The 22168-nt window shown below is 42.0% G+C and overlaps 1 protein-coding gene across 1 annotated transcript in view; it reads left to right on the forward strand.

Annotated features, from left to right (window-relative positions):
* Window positions 1–11156: 11156 nt before the first annotated feature.
* FUZ (fuzzy planar cell polarity protein) overlaps window positions 11157–22168 on the forward strand; it is an 86133-nt gene continuing 75121 nt past the window's right edge. The window contains exon 1 of the mRNA XM_063437016.1: window positions 11157–11322. Within this exon, the coding sequence (XP_063293086.1) occupies window positions 11236–11322 (87 nt within the window). The 5' untranslated portion in view covers window positions 11157–11235. The remainder of the gene's footprint in view (window positions 11323–22168) is intronic.

The raw sequence follows: 22168 nt of genomic DNA on the forward strand, positions 1-22168 counted from the left end.
GCGGTGGGTGGGGGGCCTAAATTATAATAAGGGGGGATGACCTAATGTCCTCCCCCTGGCCCCCACCCCTGAGCGGTGGGTGGGGGCCCTAAATACTAATAGGGGGGAGGACCTAATGTCCTCCCCCCTGGCCCCCACCCCTGAGCGGTGGGTGGGGGCCCTAAATACTAATAGGGGGGACTTAATGTCCTCCCCCTGGTCCCCACCCCTGAGCAGTGGGTTGGGGCCCTTCAGTAAAATAAGGGGGGGAGACCTACTGTCCTCCCCCCTGGCCCCCACCCCTGAGCGGTGGGTGGGGGCCCTAAATCAGAATGGGGGGGACCTAATGTCCTCCCCCCTGGCCCCCACCCCTGAGTGGTGGGTGGGGGCCCTAAATTATAATAAGGGGGGATGACCTAATGTCCTCCCCCTGGCCCCCACCCCTGAGCGGTGGGTGGGGGCCCTAAATACTAATAAGGGGGGGGACCAAATGTCCTCCCCCGACCCCCACCCCTGAGTGGTGGGTGGGGGCCCTAAATTATAATAAGGGGGGGGACCTAATGTCCTCCCCCTGGCCCCCACCCCTGAGCGGTGGGTGGGGGCCCTAAATACTAATAAGGGGGGGGACCTAATGTCCTCCCCCTGGCCCCCACCCCGGAGCGGTGGGTGGGGGCCCTACAGTAAAATAAGGGGGGGACCTAAAGTCCCCCCCAGGTGACTAGGGGTCCCCAAACCCCTACTCACCCCCCCCAAAAAATGTTATTCCCCTACCTACCCCCCTCACCCTAAAAATAATGATGGGGGACCTTTAACTAAGAACCTGTAAAAAAAAAAAAAAAAAGAACAACTACTTACCATTCAATGTTTTCTTTCTTCTAAAATCTTCTTTTTTCAGCCCCAAAAAAGGCCAAATCAAAAACCATAATAACGGACGCAATTAAAAAAAAAATCCTTCTTCACCCATGGAGGGCTCCGTGCAGACTGAGCTCTGCAGGGCGGGAGAAGGCTTATAAAGCCTTGCCCCGCCCTGCAATTAGGCTCAGAGCACTCTGATTGGTGGGTTTAAGTCATCCAATCAGAGTGCTCTGACAGGTAAATGAAGAGACTGACAGGTAAGTCTCTACATTTACCTGTCACAGCACTCTGATGGGTTGGTTTGAAATCCACCAATCAGAGTGCTCTGTGTAATTTTACACAGCGTGGGAAAGTTCTTTGTAATTTTCCTACGCTCTGTAATTTGACTCATAACTCTCTGATTGGTTACTTAATCCACCAATCAGAGAGTTATGAGTCAAATTACACAGCGTGGGAAAATTCCAAAGAACTTTCCTACGCTGTGTAAAATGACACAGAGCACTCACGAATTTCGGAATGCCGAACCGAACCGAAGATTTTCCCCATGCACATGCCTACAGTGTACCCTTCTGAAAAGACGGCCCTGGATAAAGATACCTAATTTCGTTCATTTTACCATCTTAAGACCCACTGTGCATCTTAAAGATTGCTGCGTTAGCCACATTATCTTTTTGTAGAGGACAAAAGAGGGAAATGGTCTTGGCCCAGCACCATATTATTACAAAAGCAAACCCTGAATCATTGGTTATGTTCACACACACACCCAACACATTGCGCCCCTCACACATACATTACGTCTAAACATATGAAATATACACTCTGAATCATTTACACACACACACACTGCACCATCTACACACACTACATTCCTGACATGCAAACTCTGGATCCCCTATGCACACATTACATTAATTGTGAGCAAACACATACAACATTCTCTAAGCACACACTCGCTACATCCCCAATACACACTATGCCCCCTATACACACACACACACACACACACACACTCTCTACAGCCCCTAGCCACATATATTACACCACAAACAGGAATGAAATCGACCTATTTACAAAATATCACACCACAATAAGCTCACTCTACACACACGCAATCCCACAAGCAGGCTCCAAACACATGCACCATATGCTTTCCTGGCCCTTTTGTCCTCTGGTATCCCATCTATGGAGACACCAGAGACAAGTTAGAAGCAAACACAGCGCAAGCATGTTATTAAATTTGCTTGCGCTGCGCAGAACACATACAGGGACTTTTTCTAATGCAAGAGCTCTTCAGCGGGGCTCTGCGCATTGAACCAACATGCTCACTTTGAGAGGGGGCGTGCTCGTGATGACAAAACACACCCTCTCTGGCCCCGCCCTCTTTCAGGGGGCCGCTATGATTGAAAAAGGCTTGGACCAAATTTTTTTCCCAGTCCGGCCCTGATGATAATGACAAAAGGTAAACAAAGAAAAAAAAAGTGAGGAGAGTGGCAAAAGCATCGGGGATGCTTGTCGGGGAGAGGAAGGAAGAGGATAAAAAATAAAATGTAGAGAGGGATGTAAGGGTGAGGAAGAATAAGGTTTGGGAAGGTGCTAGTGCTGGTCTTTCATCATTGGTTTTAGTTCTAATTTGGTTTTCTTATCTGTGCAGTAACTAGGCAACTTGCAGAGACTGTCCAATCACTTGTTATATCATCCATTAAAAAGATAGTGGCTTACTTAGGCCGACCTTTTACCAGTGCCATCTTCCGGTTTGCAAGAATAAAAAACACGTAATGTATAATCTTACAGTTTATTTAAAAAAGCTGAATATTATATCTGTCAGGAAGGCCTGCTGAACAGCATCATGATTACGCAGTGGGCGCTCGATATGTGCTTCATTTTTTAAGAACCTGCTCCCTATGCGCGTTACTCGGCTCTGTTGAAGAAGCACATGGAAGCACAAACATCAGTTTTCTCGGGTCTTTTACAGGCGTCAAGTAGGGAAGGGCTTTATAAAGATGTCCTTACTTCTCCACAGTGCACCGTTTTTGGTTCAGTCCTCTTACTATACCTTACAACAGGCTTCCCCAAACTCCGGCCCTCCAGATGTTGCTGAACTACAACTCCAATGATTCTCAGCCTATCTTTTTCATTCATAGAATCATGGGAGTTGTAGTTCAGCAACATCTGGATTGCCGGAGTTTGGGGAAGCCTGCCTTACAACATTGTGAGATGTAATGATCTGGACAGGTGGTGGGCAGGCAGTAGAGGGATGACCATAATGGCTAAGCCTGTCTGGAAATAGGAACTGAAAGGGCATGTTAACCTGGCATCACGCACACCAGGCTAACTGGCAGTTTTCCTGGCAGGCCACCAACCTACAGAAGTGCTTTCTGCATGGCCGTAGTGCCATTTCAGAACACAAGCAGATCTAATGATGCTCTCACCCTGTGCTACCCTATGACAGTTCCCTGATATTCCTAGATGCGGGACAGCAGGGAATAAAATCGGGGCACAGAATATCCTGTTGCAGCTTCTTCACAATGTTGCACACAGGATTTATTGACTGAGGGTGCGGAACATGACGTCATAAACATCCCAAGACTCTCATAGCATCTAAATTTGTTTTTAAGACAGACACCAAATTTTGAGGGAGATAGTAAAAAAAATGTATGTTGATTGTGAAAAGATAAAACAGGAGTTAGCTTTTTCATAGAAATTCAAGTAAATGTACAAACTATACAGCTCCTAGTATACTTAGAGGATAAAATACAGTTTTTAATATAGTAATTTCCTTCGGTTTGTCATATGGTAAGTCACATTTTATTTTTGCGACCATCACCTAGCCATCCTCTCACTTGTGAAATACTTAGCAAAAAACAAAGTCAAACAATCTAACAAAATACATTACTAAGGAGTTTGTAAGATCTCCAGTAGACAGTTGACGTGCTTGAAAATGGTTTCTCTTTAAACAAAACTTTTGCAGCAAGAAATCTGATGACAGCTGATTATGAAATGCAGAAGTGGCTCTGGTACAAGATGCGGTAGGATTTTGTAAGATGCTAAATTATCAGCCTAAGTATTACTACAAAGTGGTGTTTAAAGAAACTATGGTGTTTAAAGGAACACTCCACGCTTGCTATAGTGGTTATGGTGTCAGGACACCCTTGCACCCCACAGTTTAAGGAGTCAAACTGTTCCCCACTTCCATTATTTCTTTTGGAAGAAGAGATGTTTATGCCGAAATTTTGTCATTCAGATTTCGGTTTGCTACAATTTGTGGTTCAGTAAATAAATTCTATTGTTTCCTTGAGGAGGACTAAGTTAAAGAAATGATTTGCATGCATCATAGTAGTATACACCAACACTCTAAGATTATGAAAACGTGAAATTTTATTGGAAATATTCCAAGAATGATCGCAACATAGCAAATGTTTTCTTTAAAAGTACACTCCAGACACCCAGACCACTTTTGCCCATTGGAGTGGTCTGGGTGCCAACTCCCACCACCCATAACCCGGCAAGTGTAATTACTGCAGTGTTTTTTTATAAACTGTAATAATTACCTTGCAGGCAGGGCCGGATTAACATAGGGGCTGATGGAGCTGCAGCTCCAGGCCCAGGCCCATGGAATAGGCCCATTTAAAAAAAAAAAAAAACATCAGCGCTGGATTCAGGTAAGTCACTGAAGGGGATGGGGGCAGGGAGGGAGAGGGGCACTGCAGGATTCTGCAGTGCCAGGAAAACGGATATGTTTTCCTAGCACCGGAGAGTCCCTTTAACAGTATCACAGCTCAAAGTTAAATAGATCATTCCACCTACAGTACTTGTCCACAGGTATAGGAAAATCATTTACCTAAACCTTATGCGGAAAGACGGCCCTGACAGACACACACACTTACTGACAAACACACACTCACTTACTGACAGACACACACTCACTTCCAGACGCACACACACAAACACTTCCAGACACAGACACACACACTTACTGACAGACACACACTCACAAACACTTCCAGACACACACACACACACACACACACTTACTGACAGACACACACTCACTGACAGACACACACACACACACACTTACTGACAGACACAATTGCTTTCAGACATACACACTCACTTCCAGACACACACGCACACACTTCCAGACACACGCACTCACTTCCAGACACACACACACACACAAACTTACTTGACAGACACAGACACACACACACACACACACACAGATTGTTCACCCAGATCAGGGCTATCCAGGGATATAGGATTTATGGGGATATGTTTGTGTTTTGGGGTGTTTCTGGACTTTGGGTAAAAATTTATATTTTCTGCTTGTGGTAATTAAGTGAGTCCACTTAGTTTGTTAATTGTATCACATGCAGAGGGGAGGGTTTGTGTACAGTATCTGGGAGTGTATAATTATACAATATGGTTTTGATTGGCTTTTGTGTGTGTGTCCTGTGCTCCACTGTATATGAGAAATGTCTTTGTGCTCATTAAACCAGTTCTACTTCACCCTCAATTTAGAGTCCTGTCTCTTATTGGGGGGTATCTGCTACAAGGGATTGCTATGCTCTTCATACTCCCTTGCTATAATCACTAAGCTCTTCTAAGAGCTTGTTCCTGTTCCTGCTTTGCTTTCTGGGGCAAGAGAGGTTCACCCGCTGGAACCTGGAGCCTTGTCGTAGGTCCAGGGTGGATAGGAGACGGCGAGACCCCAACCAAGCTGCGGCGGTTCGTGGGGTCTGCAGTGGAGTGCTCAGTGTGGTGCTGATGGTCCTTGGTAAATGCTAGGAGTATCCGTCAATGGAGGTACCCAGTCGGGGTGCCAGGTGATCCGTTACAAATATCATCATGTCTCTTCCACCAACTGTAGAGATCCTGGGACCCATATCCTGAGCTTCAGCCCCCTCCTAGCTGTGCCCATGGTTGTACCTAGGGTTGCCAGATTTAGCATGCTTTCTTGAACACATATGATCTACAGATAGACAGTCCTTTAAATATTCTTCCCTACAGTATATAGAATTCAAATGTAGGATTTGAAAAGTCAAATCATTAGAAATGTCTAATATATTAATATACGTCAATTATCAGGGAAGCACCTTTCATGTGCTGCTTATAAACGACACAAGGAACTGATGTGATTCCCATAAAAACAAGGTTTGATATTTCGACCCTAGCTGTCCTCCTGGCTGCGCAAAACAAAGACAATCTGATTGCTCGCACCATCTCTTTATTGTACAATAGAGACAGATTAGTAGCTTAAAATTGCATGTACAGTAAGATCATTGGCTAAGTCTTTTCACCAAAATGATACAAGCACATAATTACTAATTGGTTGTCTGATAAATTAAGCAGAGAGAACAAAGACTGAACAAAACAATTCATTTAAACAAACGGGCAGAAAAAGTAATGTTATCAAAAAATGAAAAGCATTGACCTGCATGTCACGGCACACACAGGCAAGAAAGTGCATCTAATTCCCACTAATTGCTTTTTTCCTTTATAGATAGAGTTCTGGAAATATTATATTAAAGTGACTAATATCCCATTCACTTCAACAATTACCAGCCTGGTAATAGTTTAGTAAGATACTTTCGGTTACAGATAAAAACGGTTTTCTTTTTAAATCTTGCAACGCTGGAAATATAGAAATGAATGGCAAGCGACTGGGCGGTAATATTGAGGTCAAGATGAACTGTTAGCGTATACATGTATTCAGGGCCGCAAGTTCCTGTTTTCAGTTTTGCCTTAAAGGAACACTAAAGGCACCCAGACCACTTCAGCTCATTGAAGTGGTCTGGGTGCAATGTCCCTGTCCCACTTAGTCTTGCAATGTAAATCACTGCATTTTTTGAGAAACTGCAATAAATACCTTGCAGAACTAAGACTGCCTCTAGTGGCTGTCAATCAGACAGCCACTAGATGCACTTCCTGCTTGTTAGGCGACTTTTGGTCGCCTAACCGACTCTGGTCATCCTCACTCTCTGCATGAAGGAATCCAGCCATCAAGTCCTATTCAATGTCATACACTTCCATATATATATATATTTAGGAAACAGCATTATTTTAAAGAGGTCTGACTCCACCCACTGATGCTATTAATCAATTGCAGCTACACTTAGCTGTAGTGGTTATAGTGCTTAGAATCCTTTAAAGATAAGAGTAATTTTGTTTACAATCTTGATTCTCTTTTCACAACATGTAAAAAAGACAAGTAACATCCCTTGACGATAAGGTTTGTTGATAAGCGTAGATAATTGAGCGCTGGGCTCAAGATAAACATATTATATGTTTTAAATATATAACTTAATTTTTGTCCTTAATCATTTGTATTTGTATAACATAATATCTTGTGTGCAGTAATATTTTACTAAAGCAATTTGGAATGATGGAGTGATATTCAAATTTTTCCACTTGAAGACAGTCGTATTGTGAGATTTCTTTTGCACTGATCGCTAACTACATGATTGCCCTGGGCTGTGTTTTTTTAAATATAGAATGCTATTTATTTATTTTTATTCACTATCATAATTTGTTTAACTTTCCTGTCATAGCTAGGGTAGGGTTTACCATGCAAATTAAAGTGGTCCTCTAAATACAATAACCATTATAATCATTGGGTTTTTTACATCTTAATCTTGAAAACTGGGGCTCCCTCTGTACCAATGTTCCATCCCCTGAGCTTTGCCGCTCATATAATGCGGATGTCAAACTTTCGCTTTATCCGCTCAACCCAGGACAACAACGATAGGCTAGGACAGACTCCTTGTACCATAACTACTGCAATGAGCTGTAGTGATCACGGTGCTTTGAACGCATCACTTCCATATCGTACACTGGAGGAATGGTGTCTGAACCAAAGAGGTGACAAAGTGACAGATCCTTGTTACATTTGTTATATACATATATTTTTTTTTTTACACAAATGCAATATTTTCCCAAAAAAACAAACAAACAGCAAATAATTACTCGTAGAAGATAAACATAAATATAATAAATAAATGAAGACCTTTCTATTCAGATGGCTCGTACTGGTTTTAAAAAAAAGTACATTAGTGTTACTGTATGCATTATAGTTAGACACAGATTTATTTGACATTGTTATAAAAACATGGAGCAATCACCTTGGCAACCATTGGAATGTTTGTGCCGATTGTTCCAATTCTGATATCCCCTCCACATAACGTACATTTTTCACAGTCCAGTTCACTCAACTCTCTCTCCTTCTACTGTACATGGCCTCCACTTGTTACTCTCATATCAATAACTAAACACGGTCATCCTATCCACCACCCTCTCATTCCTTCTTACACAGTTCTCATCATTTTGTGTTCCTTTTTCCCTTCCTCTTAGAATGTGAGCTTTTTGTCTCTGTCACAAATGTATTACTGTAAAGCACTGTGGAAAATGTTGGCACTATATAAATGTTAATAATAATAATAATAATAATATCAATGCATTACTTCTACAGTTTCTGCTGTTTTACGTATTTTTATTAATTAGGTAAAATCTCCAGTACATAAGTCTGAAAGGTAAGATGCACGATCTTCCAAATAAGTGAACAAACTGGTAAAAAGTAGCATCAAATATGTCCACATGCTAGTCTTCTGATAGCTAGAGGGTAACACATAAAGCCCAGGACCGCACACCTCGCATCTAGGGAATTCTAATCCCACCGTGGGGAGCAGAACAAGATCTATTATTTACTCTACACACTAACACACAGATACGCACACTGACACACACTCAGATACACACACTGACATACAGATACACACTAACATAAACACACACTCAGATACACACTGACACACAGATACACACATTGACACACACTCAGATACACACATTGACATCCTCAGACACATAATTGTCTGTCCCTTCTTTCCAGCTGACCGATACTGAAGATGCCCGACCGGGCCCCTGTTCAGCGATAATACCCATTGGGTGGCCCGTAAATCATATACAATATCCTTGAAATCACACACTCAATCTGACATATATGTTTGTGTGTGTGATTTCAAGGATATTGTATACAATTTGCAGTTGTCAGGGAACCACTATGAAAATGCGGGAGACTCCCGGAACCTTTGGGAGAGTTGGAATGTGTGAGTAGTGTCATGTGAGATATAATGTCATATCACCACTGGCACTATGAATCAAACAGCAAGTGTCAAACTGTGTCCACGGGTGGTGGAGGTACCGTAGCTTGCTCGTTTGGGGCAGAATCTTGGCTAAGTCACATTTAAAATCCCTAGCTGGTTCAATCTGTTTCCATAGGGCATAGACTCTGCATTATAATTTTCATATCTACTCTCCTAAGAGTAGTTTAGTTGGTTAATGCTCAGGCAGTGGAGATCCGTGTAACTGGAAAGTCACTTGTTGTGTTACAATAAGATTCTGTTCCCATAAGGGGCTATGTAGAGTATTATTATTAAACTTACATAAATTTAGATGGCTTATGGCTGTGTCCACTTGCTTTATTATTAACCCTATCATTGCTACCTATGGCCTGAAAAAAATAGGAGGAACCATATTGCCGGGTCCCTGTCTTTCACATGGACAGTACATTTCATTAGAGTGTGCACGCAGAGATATTTTTTTTATTAAAGGAACACTATAGTCACCTAAATTACTTTAGCTAAATAAAGCAGTTTTAGTGTATAGATCATTTCCCTGCAATTTCACTGCTCAATTCACTGTCATTTAGGAATTAAATCACTTTGTTTCTGTTTATGCAGCCCTAGCCACACCTCCCCTGGCTATGATTGACAGAGCCTGCATGAAAAAAAAACTGGTTTCACTTTCAAACAGATGTAATTTACCTTAAATAATTGTATCTCAAGCTCTAAATTGAACTTTAATCACATACAGGAGGCTCTTGCGGGATCTAGCAAGCTATTAACATAGAAGGGGATAAGAAAATCTTAATTAAACAGAACTTGCAATAAAGAAAGCCTAAATAGGGCTCTCTTTACAGGAAGTGTTTATGGAAGGCTGTGCAAGTCACATGCAGGGAGGTGTGACTAGGGTTCATAAACAAAGGGATTTAACTCCTAAATGGTAGAGGATTGAGCAGTGAGGCTGCAGGGGCATGTTCTATACACCAAAACTGCTTCATTAAGCTAAAGTTGTTCAGGTGACTATAGTGTCCCTTTAATGAAAGGGCAATTTTTATTCCACAAATTACAAAAAATATAGCTATTTTTTTTTAAATTTTATTGCAAACTGAACACGTACTTAAACTACAAACTTCAAAATGTTCCATTAACTAATGAACATCATCCACAAAGATAAATTATAATCTTTATCTTAAACTGGATCACGAGCTATTCCAAAAAAGATGTATAAGCATCGCTAAAGAACTAAATATGGGACAGTGTGCCTTGCATTATGATGTGCCTGGGCACACCCCTTGTGTACGCCAATTGTCCCTCCTGATTAATAGGCTGTTTGAGGGACCCCGGTTTCTTTTATCCATTTATGAACTTATGTCTATTGGCTACTTGTCCTGCCAGTCGTCATTTATTAACTCTGGAAATAGCATGAGAATCATCCAGAAATTCATCCTTGAGAGATCCTTGAACTACTTGGAGAACTTGTGGGTCATTTGCGGGCTCATTGCAGGGTCATTTGCAGGGTCATTTGTACTAAAGCAAAGCTCACCTAAATCCGTTTGGAAAATTGTACAATATAGTAAGTTTAGTGAACTATCCTTGAATTTTTGCCTCTAGTTTTCCCCTATATATCCTGCGTGCTTTTCTCCAAACTAGCCCTTGGCCTTGTACATTCAGACCATAGTGAAAAATGGAGTGATAGAGGCTGCAAGTTCTACGTTAGGGCAGCACTACTCATTGAACAGCAGGTAGAACAGAAAACACAGCCTAAGAAACAACTCTAATGCTCAATTGCCTAACCAGAATATCTTACCCAAACATTGCCCCTCTTAGCAAGTATGCCAGTCTATACCGTTATCCTTATTTATTTTTTAATATTGGTAACTATAACAATGTATATGAATGCATAAGATAAACAAAAAAACAAACAAAAAAAACAAACAAACAATAAAACCAGAAGTAAAAAAAAAAATAAAAAATCCCCACTTTAACATCAAACCCCTTGAGCACTGAATGCATTGTTACATTGTAATCCTTCAGCAAACAGGTCTAAATGCTTTGCTTGTGTCATGCGCCCTCTAGTGTCCGCTTAGCGTTATCGCACGCTCCTCCCATCAAAGTGCTGCGCAGGATGACGAGCTGGCCAGCCTGACCCCGTAACCTAGCAACGGCGTCTGAATCCTTCGGCTCGTCTTCCCGGCATGCCTCTGGAGGGCAAGATGGCGGCTGCCAGCTCTACTGTTGCCTATGGTGAAGCTGGTGGTTTGTTTTGCCAGTGAGTGAAGCAATGGAGGAATCTCCCGTGTTCCTGCTGTGCCTGACGGCCAGTAGCGGTGTGCCCTTATACTGCAGGAGCAAAGGCAGCAGCAGGCAGGTAATAACCCCCTGCCAAGCATTCTGCAAATACCAGACACCTATATTATTGTTATTATTATAATTATAATTATTATACATTATTATTATACATTATTATTATTATTATATTATTATTATTATATATTACTATTATTATTATACATTATTATATATATTATTATTATTATTATTATTATACATTATTGTTATCATATTTTACATTATTTCACTCGCTTTGTCAATTTTATACAGTGCTTTTCAATGCCATGTTGCAAGTTTTTAAAGTAATTTGTGACCCAGTATTTTTTATTGCATTATGTATGGATGATACATTAAAGGGACACTATAGTCACCCAGACCACTTCAGCTCAATGAAGTGGTCTGGGTGCCAGGTCCCTCAGGTTTTAACCCTTCAGATGCAAACATAGCAGTTTCAGAGAAACTGCTATGTTTACATTTGGGGTTAAGTCAGCCTCTAGTGGTTGTCTTCCGGGCAGCCACTAGAGGCGCTTCTGCATGCACATTCGGCTCAGCTGACGTCGGACGGGGGACCTGACGTCGGCGGGGGAGGAGAGGTCACCAGCGCCGAGGGAGCCCGGCGCTGGAATAAGGTAAATGGCTGAAGGGGTTTTAACCCCTCCAGCGCCACGGAGGGGTACCCTGAGGGTGGGGGCACTATAGTGTCAGGAAAACCACTTGGTTTTCCTGACACTCTAGTGATCCTTTAAAAACCATTGCTAACAAATTACATGAAAAAAAAAATATATATATACTTACCTTTTAAGCTGCCAGTGGAATCAGTATTTAGTGGGCAGCTGCAGGCCTGAAACCTGCCAGATAAAGACGAGATGCTCCTATAAATAAGTTATTTATTCCTAAAGATCAGTTCAGATTATTACATAGGATTATTTGAGTTGCTCTTTAAACTGATAGCAGCCATACAGCTGGTGCTATCAGATAATCCGCAGCCTGGTTCACTGTTTAGTGAATCAGACTGTATTTTAGCATGGGATGAGCCGGAGACCATTTATGTGCTGTCTGCAGCCCATCTCTCTTAGGTGGGCAAAGCTAGCATTCTCTGTAGTGTGACTTGTGTGCAGAATTAAAGGGACACTATAGTCACCAAAACAACTTTAGCTTAAAGGATCACTATAGTGTCAGGAAAACAAAGCGGTTTTCCTGAGGGTGCCCCGACCCTCAGGGTTCCCCTCCCGTGGCACTGAAGGGGTAGCAGCTTACCTTTATCAGCTCCCTCGGCGCTGATGACCTCTCCTCCCCATCCGGCGACAGCTCCCCAGTGGAGCGGAATGTGCATGCGGGGCAAGTGCCGTGCGCGCATTTAAAGAGTCCATAGGAAAGATGGACTAGATGCGCCTCTAGTGTCCGGAAGACAGCCACTAGAGGCTGGATTAACCCCAAATGTAAACATAGCAGTTTCTCTGAAACTGCTATGTTTGCATCTGAAGGGTTAAAACCTGAGGGACCTGGCACCCAGACCACTTCATTAAGCTGAAGTGGTCTAGGTGACTATAGTGTCCCTTTAATGAAGCAGTTTGGGTGTATAGATCATGTCCCTGCAGTCTCACTGCTCAATTATCTGCCATTTAGGAGTTAAATCACTTTGTTTATGAACCCTAGTCACACTTCCCTGCATGCAACTTTAAAGCGGTTAAAACCCCTTCAGTTACTCACCTTCTTCCACCGCCGGGCTCCCTTACCTCTCCTCCCCCGCCGACATCAGCTCCCCTGTCTGACGTCAGCGGAACGGAATGCACATGCGCGGCAGTGCCGTGCGCGCATTCAAAGTGTCCATTTTTTTTTCAATGCTTTCCTATGGACGCCCTGCATGATGGAGGCATAATATGCCTTCAGCGTCGCAGATGCGCCTCTAGTGGCTGTTCGGAAGACAGCCACTAGAGGCTGGCTTAACCCCAAATGTAAACGTAGCAGTTTCTCTGAAACTGATATGTTTACAGCAGGCAGGGTTAACCCTAGAAGGATCTGGCACCCAAACCACTTCATTAAGCTGAAGTGGTCTGAGTGACTATAGTGTCCCTTTAAAGTTCAATTTACAGAGAAAGAGATACAATTGTTTGTTAAATTACATCTGATTGAAAGTGAAACCAGTTGTTTTTTTTTCATGCAGGCTCTGTCAATCAGAGTCAGGGGAGGTGTGACAATTGCTGCATAAACAGAAAAAAAGTGATTTAACTCCTAAATGGCAGTGAATTGAGCTGTGAAACCTGAGAAGCATGTTCTATACACTAAAACTGCTTCATTAAGCTAAAGTTGTTTAGGTGACTATAATATTCCTTTAGTATAAGCACCCCTGAACTAAGTGTTCTGGTCTGTTTGATTGAAAGCCCTGGTGGGCTCTCTTTAGTGGCAGTGGCTGTGTACTTTTCAGTAATACACTCTGCTTAGACTGACCCTTTAATGATATACCACACACACACATTCTAAAATACAAATAAACCCCATATAAATATTAGCCATAATAACATTTTCTAAATATATTTGCTAGTGCAAACCACCTATTTATGCCTCCATTGCCCATATTAACGCCTTATTCTGTTCCTTTTCCGTTTTGACATAAACTTGTTTCCCAGTTGCTAATTGCAGTTCACGTCCCTCTTGTTCCATACATCATAGCTCAAAATAGCAGCTTGCTTCATGACCATTCGGAGAAGTAAGCTATACCCTGGCATGGTAGTTAAAACTTGCCTTTGGCCGCAGGGTGAAAGGGAAGCTGTCAGGGACTCTGGAAGTTCAAAAATTAAAACCCATGCCAGTAGTGTAAAGCACAGTCACATGAAGTTTTATTTTTTCCAATCCAAGCAAGTGAGGTAGGTGCTTGCCTTTTCGTGTCCAGCAAAGTCTGCACTGGATTTACCTTTGAGTGCCCGGACCTTTCTCTTTGCTATATTCATTTCACCTTTGGTTAGGATGCTGATCTTCCATATTGTACAGTTTTTTTCCTGTGAATTAAAAAATAAAACACAAAGCTGAGAGGGAAGCAGAAATTGGGGCTAGGGACAAACTAAGTAAGCAAGGCCTGGCCTTTTTGACTGATCTTGAGGAACGTTCTCCCAGCACACCTTAGCTATATACACAGCACATTTACTGGAAGTGCAGACCACATGTTTCCTGCGGACGGCTTTGCAAGGGGCCTTATGGGAAGACCCTGTAGCAGCGCTGCCACCTTGCCTGTGGTCAGGCTAAAGGGGGGAAAAGACTAGATGGCAGTGTCCAGAACTACTTGTCCCTGGAATACAGCATGGTAAATACTCAAAAAGTAAAATAAATACAAAACACAGTGTATACGGTTTAAACAGGTGAATATAGTGAAAAGATAATAAATGTGTATACTCACACTTTTCAGAGCCAATTAAATCTGACTCTGGATACATTAGCATTTGGTATGTATGAGGTTCCACCTCTTTATGGTAGGGACTCCGCTTTGGGGGATGCTTAAACAGATAAGAGATGCCAATAGTGCAAAAAATAAGTATAAGGATAAATTCACCTGGGGTGGAGCCACATAATCTGGCTCATGATATAATGGCTCTATTACACAAGCGGTAACATTCCTTTAAAATTGCTGGCTGGAACAGCAGGTAGAGGGCTATTTAACCCGACTGGTTACCTCCGCTTATTCCTTCTCTCAGCCAAATTGGAACCATTAAAGCATGCAGACATCCATTCCCACCAGACGAAACATAAAGTTCTGGGGGCCAACTGATTTTTTTCAGGCCACACACGGCTTTTATGCATAGACCCCTATATGGTGTCTCCAACACAATAACACAGGGTTTTCATTCCCAGGATCCTTTGTGCGTGAGAGATAATTACATGAAAAAAACCCTATAATTCTATTATCTCTTGGGTACAAAAATCTATACAAACTATACAGTACCCCCACCATAACTAGGAACCCCACAAAAGTTATATCCCCACGTAGACCCTATCTGAGTGTATAACATATCCAAAGATCACTCAGATTGGTTCGATGGAACTGGAATGCCACCGGGGTAAAGTTTTGACCGGGCGGACACGAGGCGCTAGCCCAAAACAGTTCCAGGGAAATAGGTCTCCTGGCCGGTGTCAGTTTGGGGGTTCTTGTGCCATGCAAGGGATTCTTTTAATTTCAGGGAACGAATGCTCCCCCTGTTCGGTAGTTCCCATCTGCCGAACATTGTTCATAAAGTTGGTTGAGAAGTAGAACAGGCAGCAGTCTAATCTTTACCGGGGTTCGTGCGAGTGCCTAGCGGAAAAGCGTTCCTAACACTCGACGACCAAGTACCACTGCCCACGTTCGGAAGAAAAAATGGTCACACTCTTTTGTCGACCACGTGCTTTTGGTTATACGAAATGGCGGCCACCCAGGGGAAGCATTCATTACTTACTTCGCTTGAGGTTTTGCACTTAAGTTACTAGGTGAGAACATTCTAATGGGGTACCAGGGTGGTTCTCGTTCGGGAGTTAAATGCAAAGTGTTCGTATATCATAACAAAGTGTTCGTATATTTTCCTGAATGGAAAAAGATAAAACACACAAATCCATATGAATTTGACGGTAGATTCCTCCACAATACTTTATTATAAAATAGAAAGTATATTTATGGCTTGCAAGCCTATAAGTAAAAACAATAAAAGCAATTAAAAACCAGTTGTACCACTATGAAAAAGCCCACAGAGTGCCTTTGAAACGTGTTTCGCTACTTTGTCCCAGCTTCCTCAATTGCTGTTTGTCCAGTCTCACTGCTTCTAGATTTAAACCTCCCTCCTCTGACATCTTCGACTTTTGTCAACGTACCTTAAAGGGTGTATATTCAGTACGGCTTGTCATTTTATTGGTTAGGCTGCTGCCTCATCATATCTCTGTAACAGGAAGATTTATCCATGCCAGTGATCCGTCCACTCTGTTACGATACCTGGAACTTGAAAACTGTCAAAGTTTATTACCTAAAACACCTGTCTTGAACAAAAGAAATGTTGTTGGAGCTCTGTAGAAACAATACATGGAACAAGCGTTTACATGAATGGAAGATTGTCAATAATCATGAGTGTAGCAAAAAGTAATGTAGAAATGATACCGGAGAAACTGACGGAAGCCAAGCACAGAGAAGTGGACACAGGTTTCTTCAGGAAGGAAGAGATTCTTTATTCGATTCACCGACCGGGGCTCAGATGGACTAGCGTCACCACAACAAACAGTCTGAGCCCAGAACTGACTGTGTAAATGCATGATATAGACATATAGCGCCTCCTATAGTTAACTCTACCCACATTTATTTTTTACCCAATCAGCTGAACAAAGCCTAACTTCCCTTACCTGTTAGACCACATGGCTCACCCAGAAGAATGGAGGAGGGGAAGTGTTTTCAGTTCCTGCATTCCTGCACTTGCTCAGTACACTGTTGATTGTATCTTAGCTACGTGTAACTGACTAACTGATACACCAACATACACATATGCCACATGGAAATCTCTGCCTACTAAATGTAATTTCTACCGAGCTTCCACCACATTCCCCCCTTTGATGCTTCTGATATATATAATAATTCCAGATGCATCACCTAATCATCGCTTACTTACACCTCAAGTTGCCATGAATCAGAACAGACCTCGTAAGCATCTTAGCATCATTACAAATTCCTTCAGCACTCCTCATCCTGAATATATTCTCTCTGGGCTAAGGGTTCATACTTGCAAACAGCCATTACATGCACAGCTGTTTTCCTTTCTGTCGTGCTCTCTATGACACTCTGTATGGACCTAATTACCAATGGAACCAAACATGGTAGAAAGAGACACAACACTATAATCAACATGACTCCTCCTACCAATGTCTTGATCCCTCCAAGCTGCTCGTACCTACTTCCAAACCAACTACTAGAATTGTACCCGTTCCAGGCTTAAGTCGGTACATGCGTCAGTTTAGCCATGTGGCTTGTGAGATCAGCCACTGCCTGCCCTTCATCATCTATGTGCAGACAACAGTTGCTGAGATTGAACTTTCCACATACACCTCCTTCTATTTGCACTGGAAGTGAATGGAGGACTTTATCAGCCCAACTGGTTTACCTGGTAAGAAGGCTATGTGCTTTACAGAGGAATCCATAATTGCCTAATGGTAGAATGAGGCTTGAATCCCTGTATTAGAATACAATAACACTTCATGGGCACACAGTTTGGCTGTTAACCAGTTCCCTCACATATTACATCCCTCCTATTGGCAATGAAGCGCGCTAAGGTAGCCAGTGCCACTCATTATCTTCCCAGCTACCTACATTCAAGGATGCTAGCTTCTTTTTATGATTCACATCATAAACCTTAACTCCCAAGGTCTCTCCTGTTTCAATTGGCAACAAGAAGAAGGATGGTTTGAGCATACCTAATACACATGCCCCTTCCCAGTCCTGTGGTAACTCCGAATAGGCTTTCTTACCACAGATCCAGTACACATTTGCTGGGGCTTTCCAACTAGATGTAGCAGATAGGTCAAACCACATATCCTTTAAATTTGGTATAAATTAGGTTTAGGTGGTTCTGAGACATTTGAAGCTGACCACCAAGTTGTATCTTTTGTACTATCATTATAAGCTTTTTGCCCTAGACAAGTCAATTCTCCTACAGATGTATTAAATATTATTCCTTTCCTTGCTATGCAAACATAACCTATAATGGAGGTCTTTAATCGCCACTCAGATTTACCTCTAACACTCATTTGATAATCAGCTTGAGAAGATATTAACTGTTCAACTGTCTCAGAACTGGAATACATTACCTCCTTTGCTTCCCATGTTAGTACCTCCACACACATAGCAGTTGGTTACATTAAGACTACCAGCAATGCTTTTGGCTAGATCTATAAATACGTTTTTCGCATTATGGGGGATCTTATTTTCCACACTCATCTCCTCATAGAAGGAATGAAAGACCTGATGAGTCTGGGTTGCCACAGTATCGGTCTCTATTCATATAAATAATATTGTCCCAGGATCCAAACCTGTTCCATATATCTGGAACCCAAATAAGTTCCCAAACCTATCTATGAATCGTATCCTTATCTACTGTTTGTCCCCAGGTTGCCCACCCTACACAGGACCAATACGGACAATAATTCTATCTTTGTTTGGGCACTTTGGATCCATATATTTGTACTTACTACTGGGGCAAATATATTTATCATTAGACCCATACGTTCTTTCCCATTTAAGATCACCACATACATTCCACGGTTTCCTACCACCTGATATCGCCTTACATGCATCAAATAGCAGAACACCTGAAGAATGTACGGTTTCTAGTATGGTCTTATTTATCAGGGTCCCCTGTGAGTCTCCATTCCGAAGGGTCAACCAAATTGTACGGGGTTGATACTCTGGACTAAAACACCTAGGTTCTCCTGCTCTTAGATGGCATACACTATAATCTATACTCAAGTATCTACACTTAGATACATGTCCTTTACACTCATATTGTGAATGCCAAATAAGGGTCTGGGAAATATGATTGCCTGTTTTCGTAGTCTTAATGCAAACCTCACAGCCTGGTGTGTCGGTACCTCTACCTTCCTGAATAATTAAAAAAACACAAATATACACTTATCAAACACATCACTCCTGACATCTTTGTCCTGACTCTTCAACCGTGCGATGGCACCTCAGCTTCCAGGAGGTGAGGGCTGCAGGGAATGGAGTCTTTCCTGATCCTCACTTTTCTTCACAGAGGTTTTTCCTCTGGCTTAACGTTGGTAGGTGGTCAGGCTTTATTGTGGCCGTCAAAACACCTACTTGTAGATCTTTGTTGATGTTCCCTTGGTGTTTTTTCTCTTCGCAAAAAACACTTTTAATCCAACTGGGTCACACGCTTCAACCGGATCTTGCAAGGATTCTCTGGATCTATGGTAGCTTGTCAGGAATATGCCACTGTTTTTTACCCTAGAGTGATGAATCCACAGAGTCACTTCTACAACCTTTACAACTGTTGGGGTAGATAAAAGAACAACATAGGGACCTCTCCACTTGGAACCTAATGGAACAGTGTTCCATTCTTTTATCCACACTTGATCCCCTGGATGGTAACAATGAACAGGTGGATAAATATTCACAGGTAACCTATCTTGCACCTATTTCTGTACCTTCATCATAGTTTTACTCAACTCAGCCACCTACAGCCGAGTAATTCCATCATCAAACTGACCTAAATCTCCTCCTAAATTACTAAGTATGGAAGGTGGATGCCCATACATAATTTTTCAGCAGTACCCCAGAAACAAAAGAAAGCATCTTTGAGGTCTAGGAAGGTATAGTAGGTTGCCTCACCTGGTATTAAAGCAAGCAGATTATAGGGGATGGGTACCACTGGGTGTATATTGACTACTGCATTATTAACTGCTTTTAGATCTTGTACAGGATGATACTCATCCGATCCCGGCTTCTGAACAGGTAATAATGGAGTGTTCCAAGGGGAGGTACAGAATTTTAGGATGTCATACTTTACACACTTATCCACATAGGTTTGTATATTTTTCTTAGCCCTCTATAATATATGGTACTAACTAAGGCTAACAGGATACGCTCCAAGCTTTAATTCAATGTGTATTGGTGGAATATTGCGAGCAAGTCCTGGAGGATTAATCTCTGTCCATATTCTTGAAATGTCAAATAAGGATTCATCACTCTTAGGGTCTGTATTTGTTATTATAGAGTAGAAGTGCCATTCTTCTTCCCTTTGCACCGATACTGATATTATGCCTGGTGATCTATTAAACTTCAGAGACGTTGATCCGTTGGGTTTAAAAGTTATCTGGGCTTGAAGCTTTGATAATAGATCTCGTCCTAGAAGCTGAACTGGACACTCCAGCATATATAGGAACTGGTGCTTAACAAAATGGCCTCCTAGAATACAAGTATGACTCCTGAGAATTGGTCTAGCAGCGCTTTTCCCAGTAGCTCCTATCATAGTTATAGTCTTCCTGAAGGAGGAGCAACTAGGTTAGTTACCACAGAGTACTCAGCACCAGTGTCAATCATGAAAGAGCTCCTCTTTCCCTCTATTGATACATCGACCATAGGCTGCACTCGGCTAAAGGTGGATGGAGCCCAGTCGGTATGAATAGTCTTCCATGACAGTGTCAGCCAGACCGGCAAAATCTCTATCTTCTCTATCCCTTAATCTCTGGGTAGGGGAATAGTATCTACTTCCCTGAACACCTCCTCTGTTACTACTGTCATTCCCTCCAAGACTTTCTCTATAGCCACCTCTGTAACCATCTCGTAACCTTCTCTCTTGTCTTATCTATAACTTGCTTTATATTCCCTCTGTGGGCAGTCACTTTTCCAATATCCTTCCTCTCTACAATACGCACAGTGATTCCTACTTTCTCCCTTACTCAGCCTATTCTCAAGTCCTCTATTCACCTCCCTTCCCTGTCTATCTACACTTATGATAGCTACAGCTAGCATATCTGCCTTCATCCTCATTTTACGTTCTTCCTCCTGCTTTGTTTCAATCTCCCTGTTCATATACACCTGACTTGCAATTTCCATTAACTGTGATATGGACATTCCTACAAATCCCTTTAGCTTTAGCAATTTTCTTTTGATATCACCTTGGGTCTGGCTGACAAATGCTGAGTTGTTCATTCGAGAGTTCTAATGGCCTCTGAATTAAAAGGAGTATATAATCTATATGACTCCAGCAATCTCTCATAGAAAGCACTAGGTGACTCGTCGGCTTTTGTAAAGGAATTATGGGTCTTCCAATTAAACAGATCAGTCATGGTGAAAGGGACATAAACAAATACAGGGTCTGCCAACTGTAATTGACCATTAATATCAATGTGTGGTGGACCGGGGTAAGCTGCAATGGCATTTGTAAATGTCAAAGTTGGAGGGCACCGGTCATTTGTCAGGTTAGGGTGGGACTTAGATAGGGTTGTTTAGTCATAGGTTCCGGTCGGGGAGTGGTGAGGTAGGTGGAAATGGATAAATTAATTTTACTGGTCAGTAACTCGGTTAACAAAATGTTTCGGACAGGGCTAGGAGGAGCCTGACCAGTAACCAAAAATGGTAAAAGTGTATTCCAGCGTCCTATACCATTGACCATTTCATCCAGTTGTATTTCAAAACTAATTTACTGTTTACTAAAGGCACACAAGGCTCAGTAATTATAGTGTTATGTCAGTGGTTATGGTGTTTTCAGTGGTTATGGTATTGTCAGTGGTTATGGTGTTCTCAGTGGTTATGGTATTGTCAGTGGTTATGGTATAGTCAATGGTTAGGGTATTGTGTAATTGCTGAGAATTATCTGATTCAGTGGACTCAGTTACTGTTATTAAGAATTCTCCTCACAATTTTGACTGCTAATAATAAAACTGAACAATAATAAAAATAACACTAAAATACCCTTCCACCAAAAAGGGCCTCAGGGTACAAAGAACCAGTTGGGGGGGGGGGTAGGTAGGCACAGAAATAGGAGGGCTTAAAGCAAGGGGACAGGCATCTGAGAGCCAGGGACAATAGAGCACAGGTGGACATACCAGCTGCACCAGTTCTTGCTAAAGAATTTAGTTGAGGGATGGTCAGATGGGTCAGATTCCATTGGGGATGGACAAACCAGTTTTGGTAACCATCTAGTAACACAAACTGTTTAACATTCAAAATATGGAAACTGGTCATAGAATTCAAGCATAATAGATACAGCCACATGTACACGCTGCACTAGATTTAAATCAAGACAGATTACCACAGAGGCCACTCTCTACTACATAAGGTAGTCCGGTGATTTGGAGCCAATTTAACCCCAAAATCACACACATTATATCCCTTTTTAAAGTTATTTAGCATACATTCTAAG

The sequence above is a fragment of the Pelobates fuscus genome, chromosome 11 (genome assembly GCF_036172605.1).
Source record: "Pelobates fuscus isolate aPelFus1 chromosome 11, aPelFus1.pri, whole genome shotgun sequence".
Classification (NCBI taxonomy): Eukaryota; Metazoa; Chordata; class Amphibia; order Anura; family Pelobatidae; genus Pelobates; species Pelobates fuscus.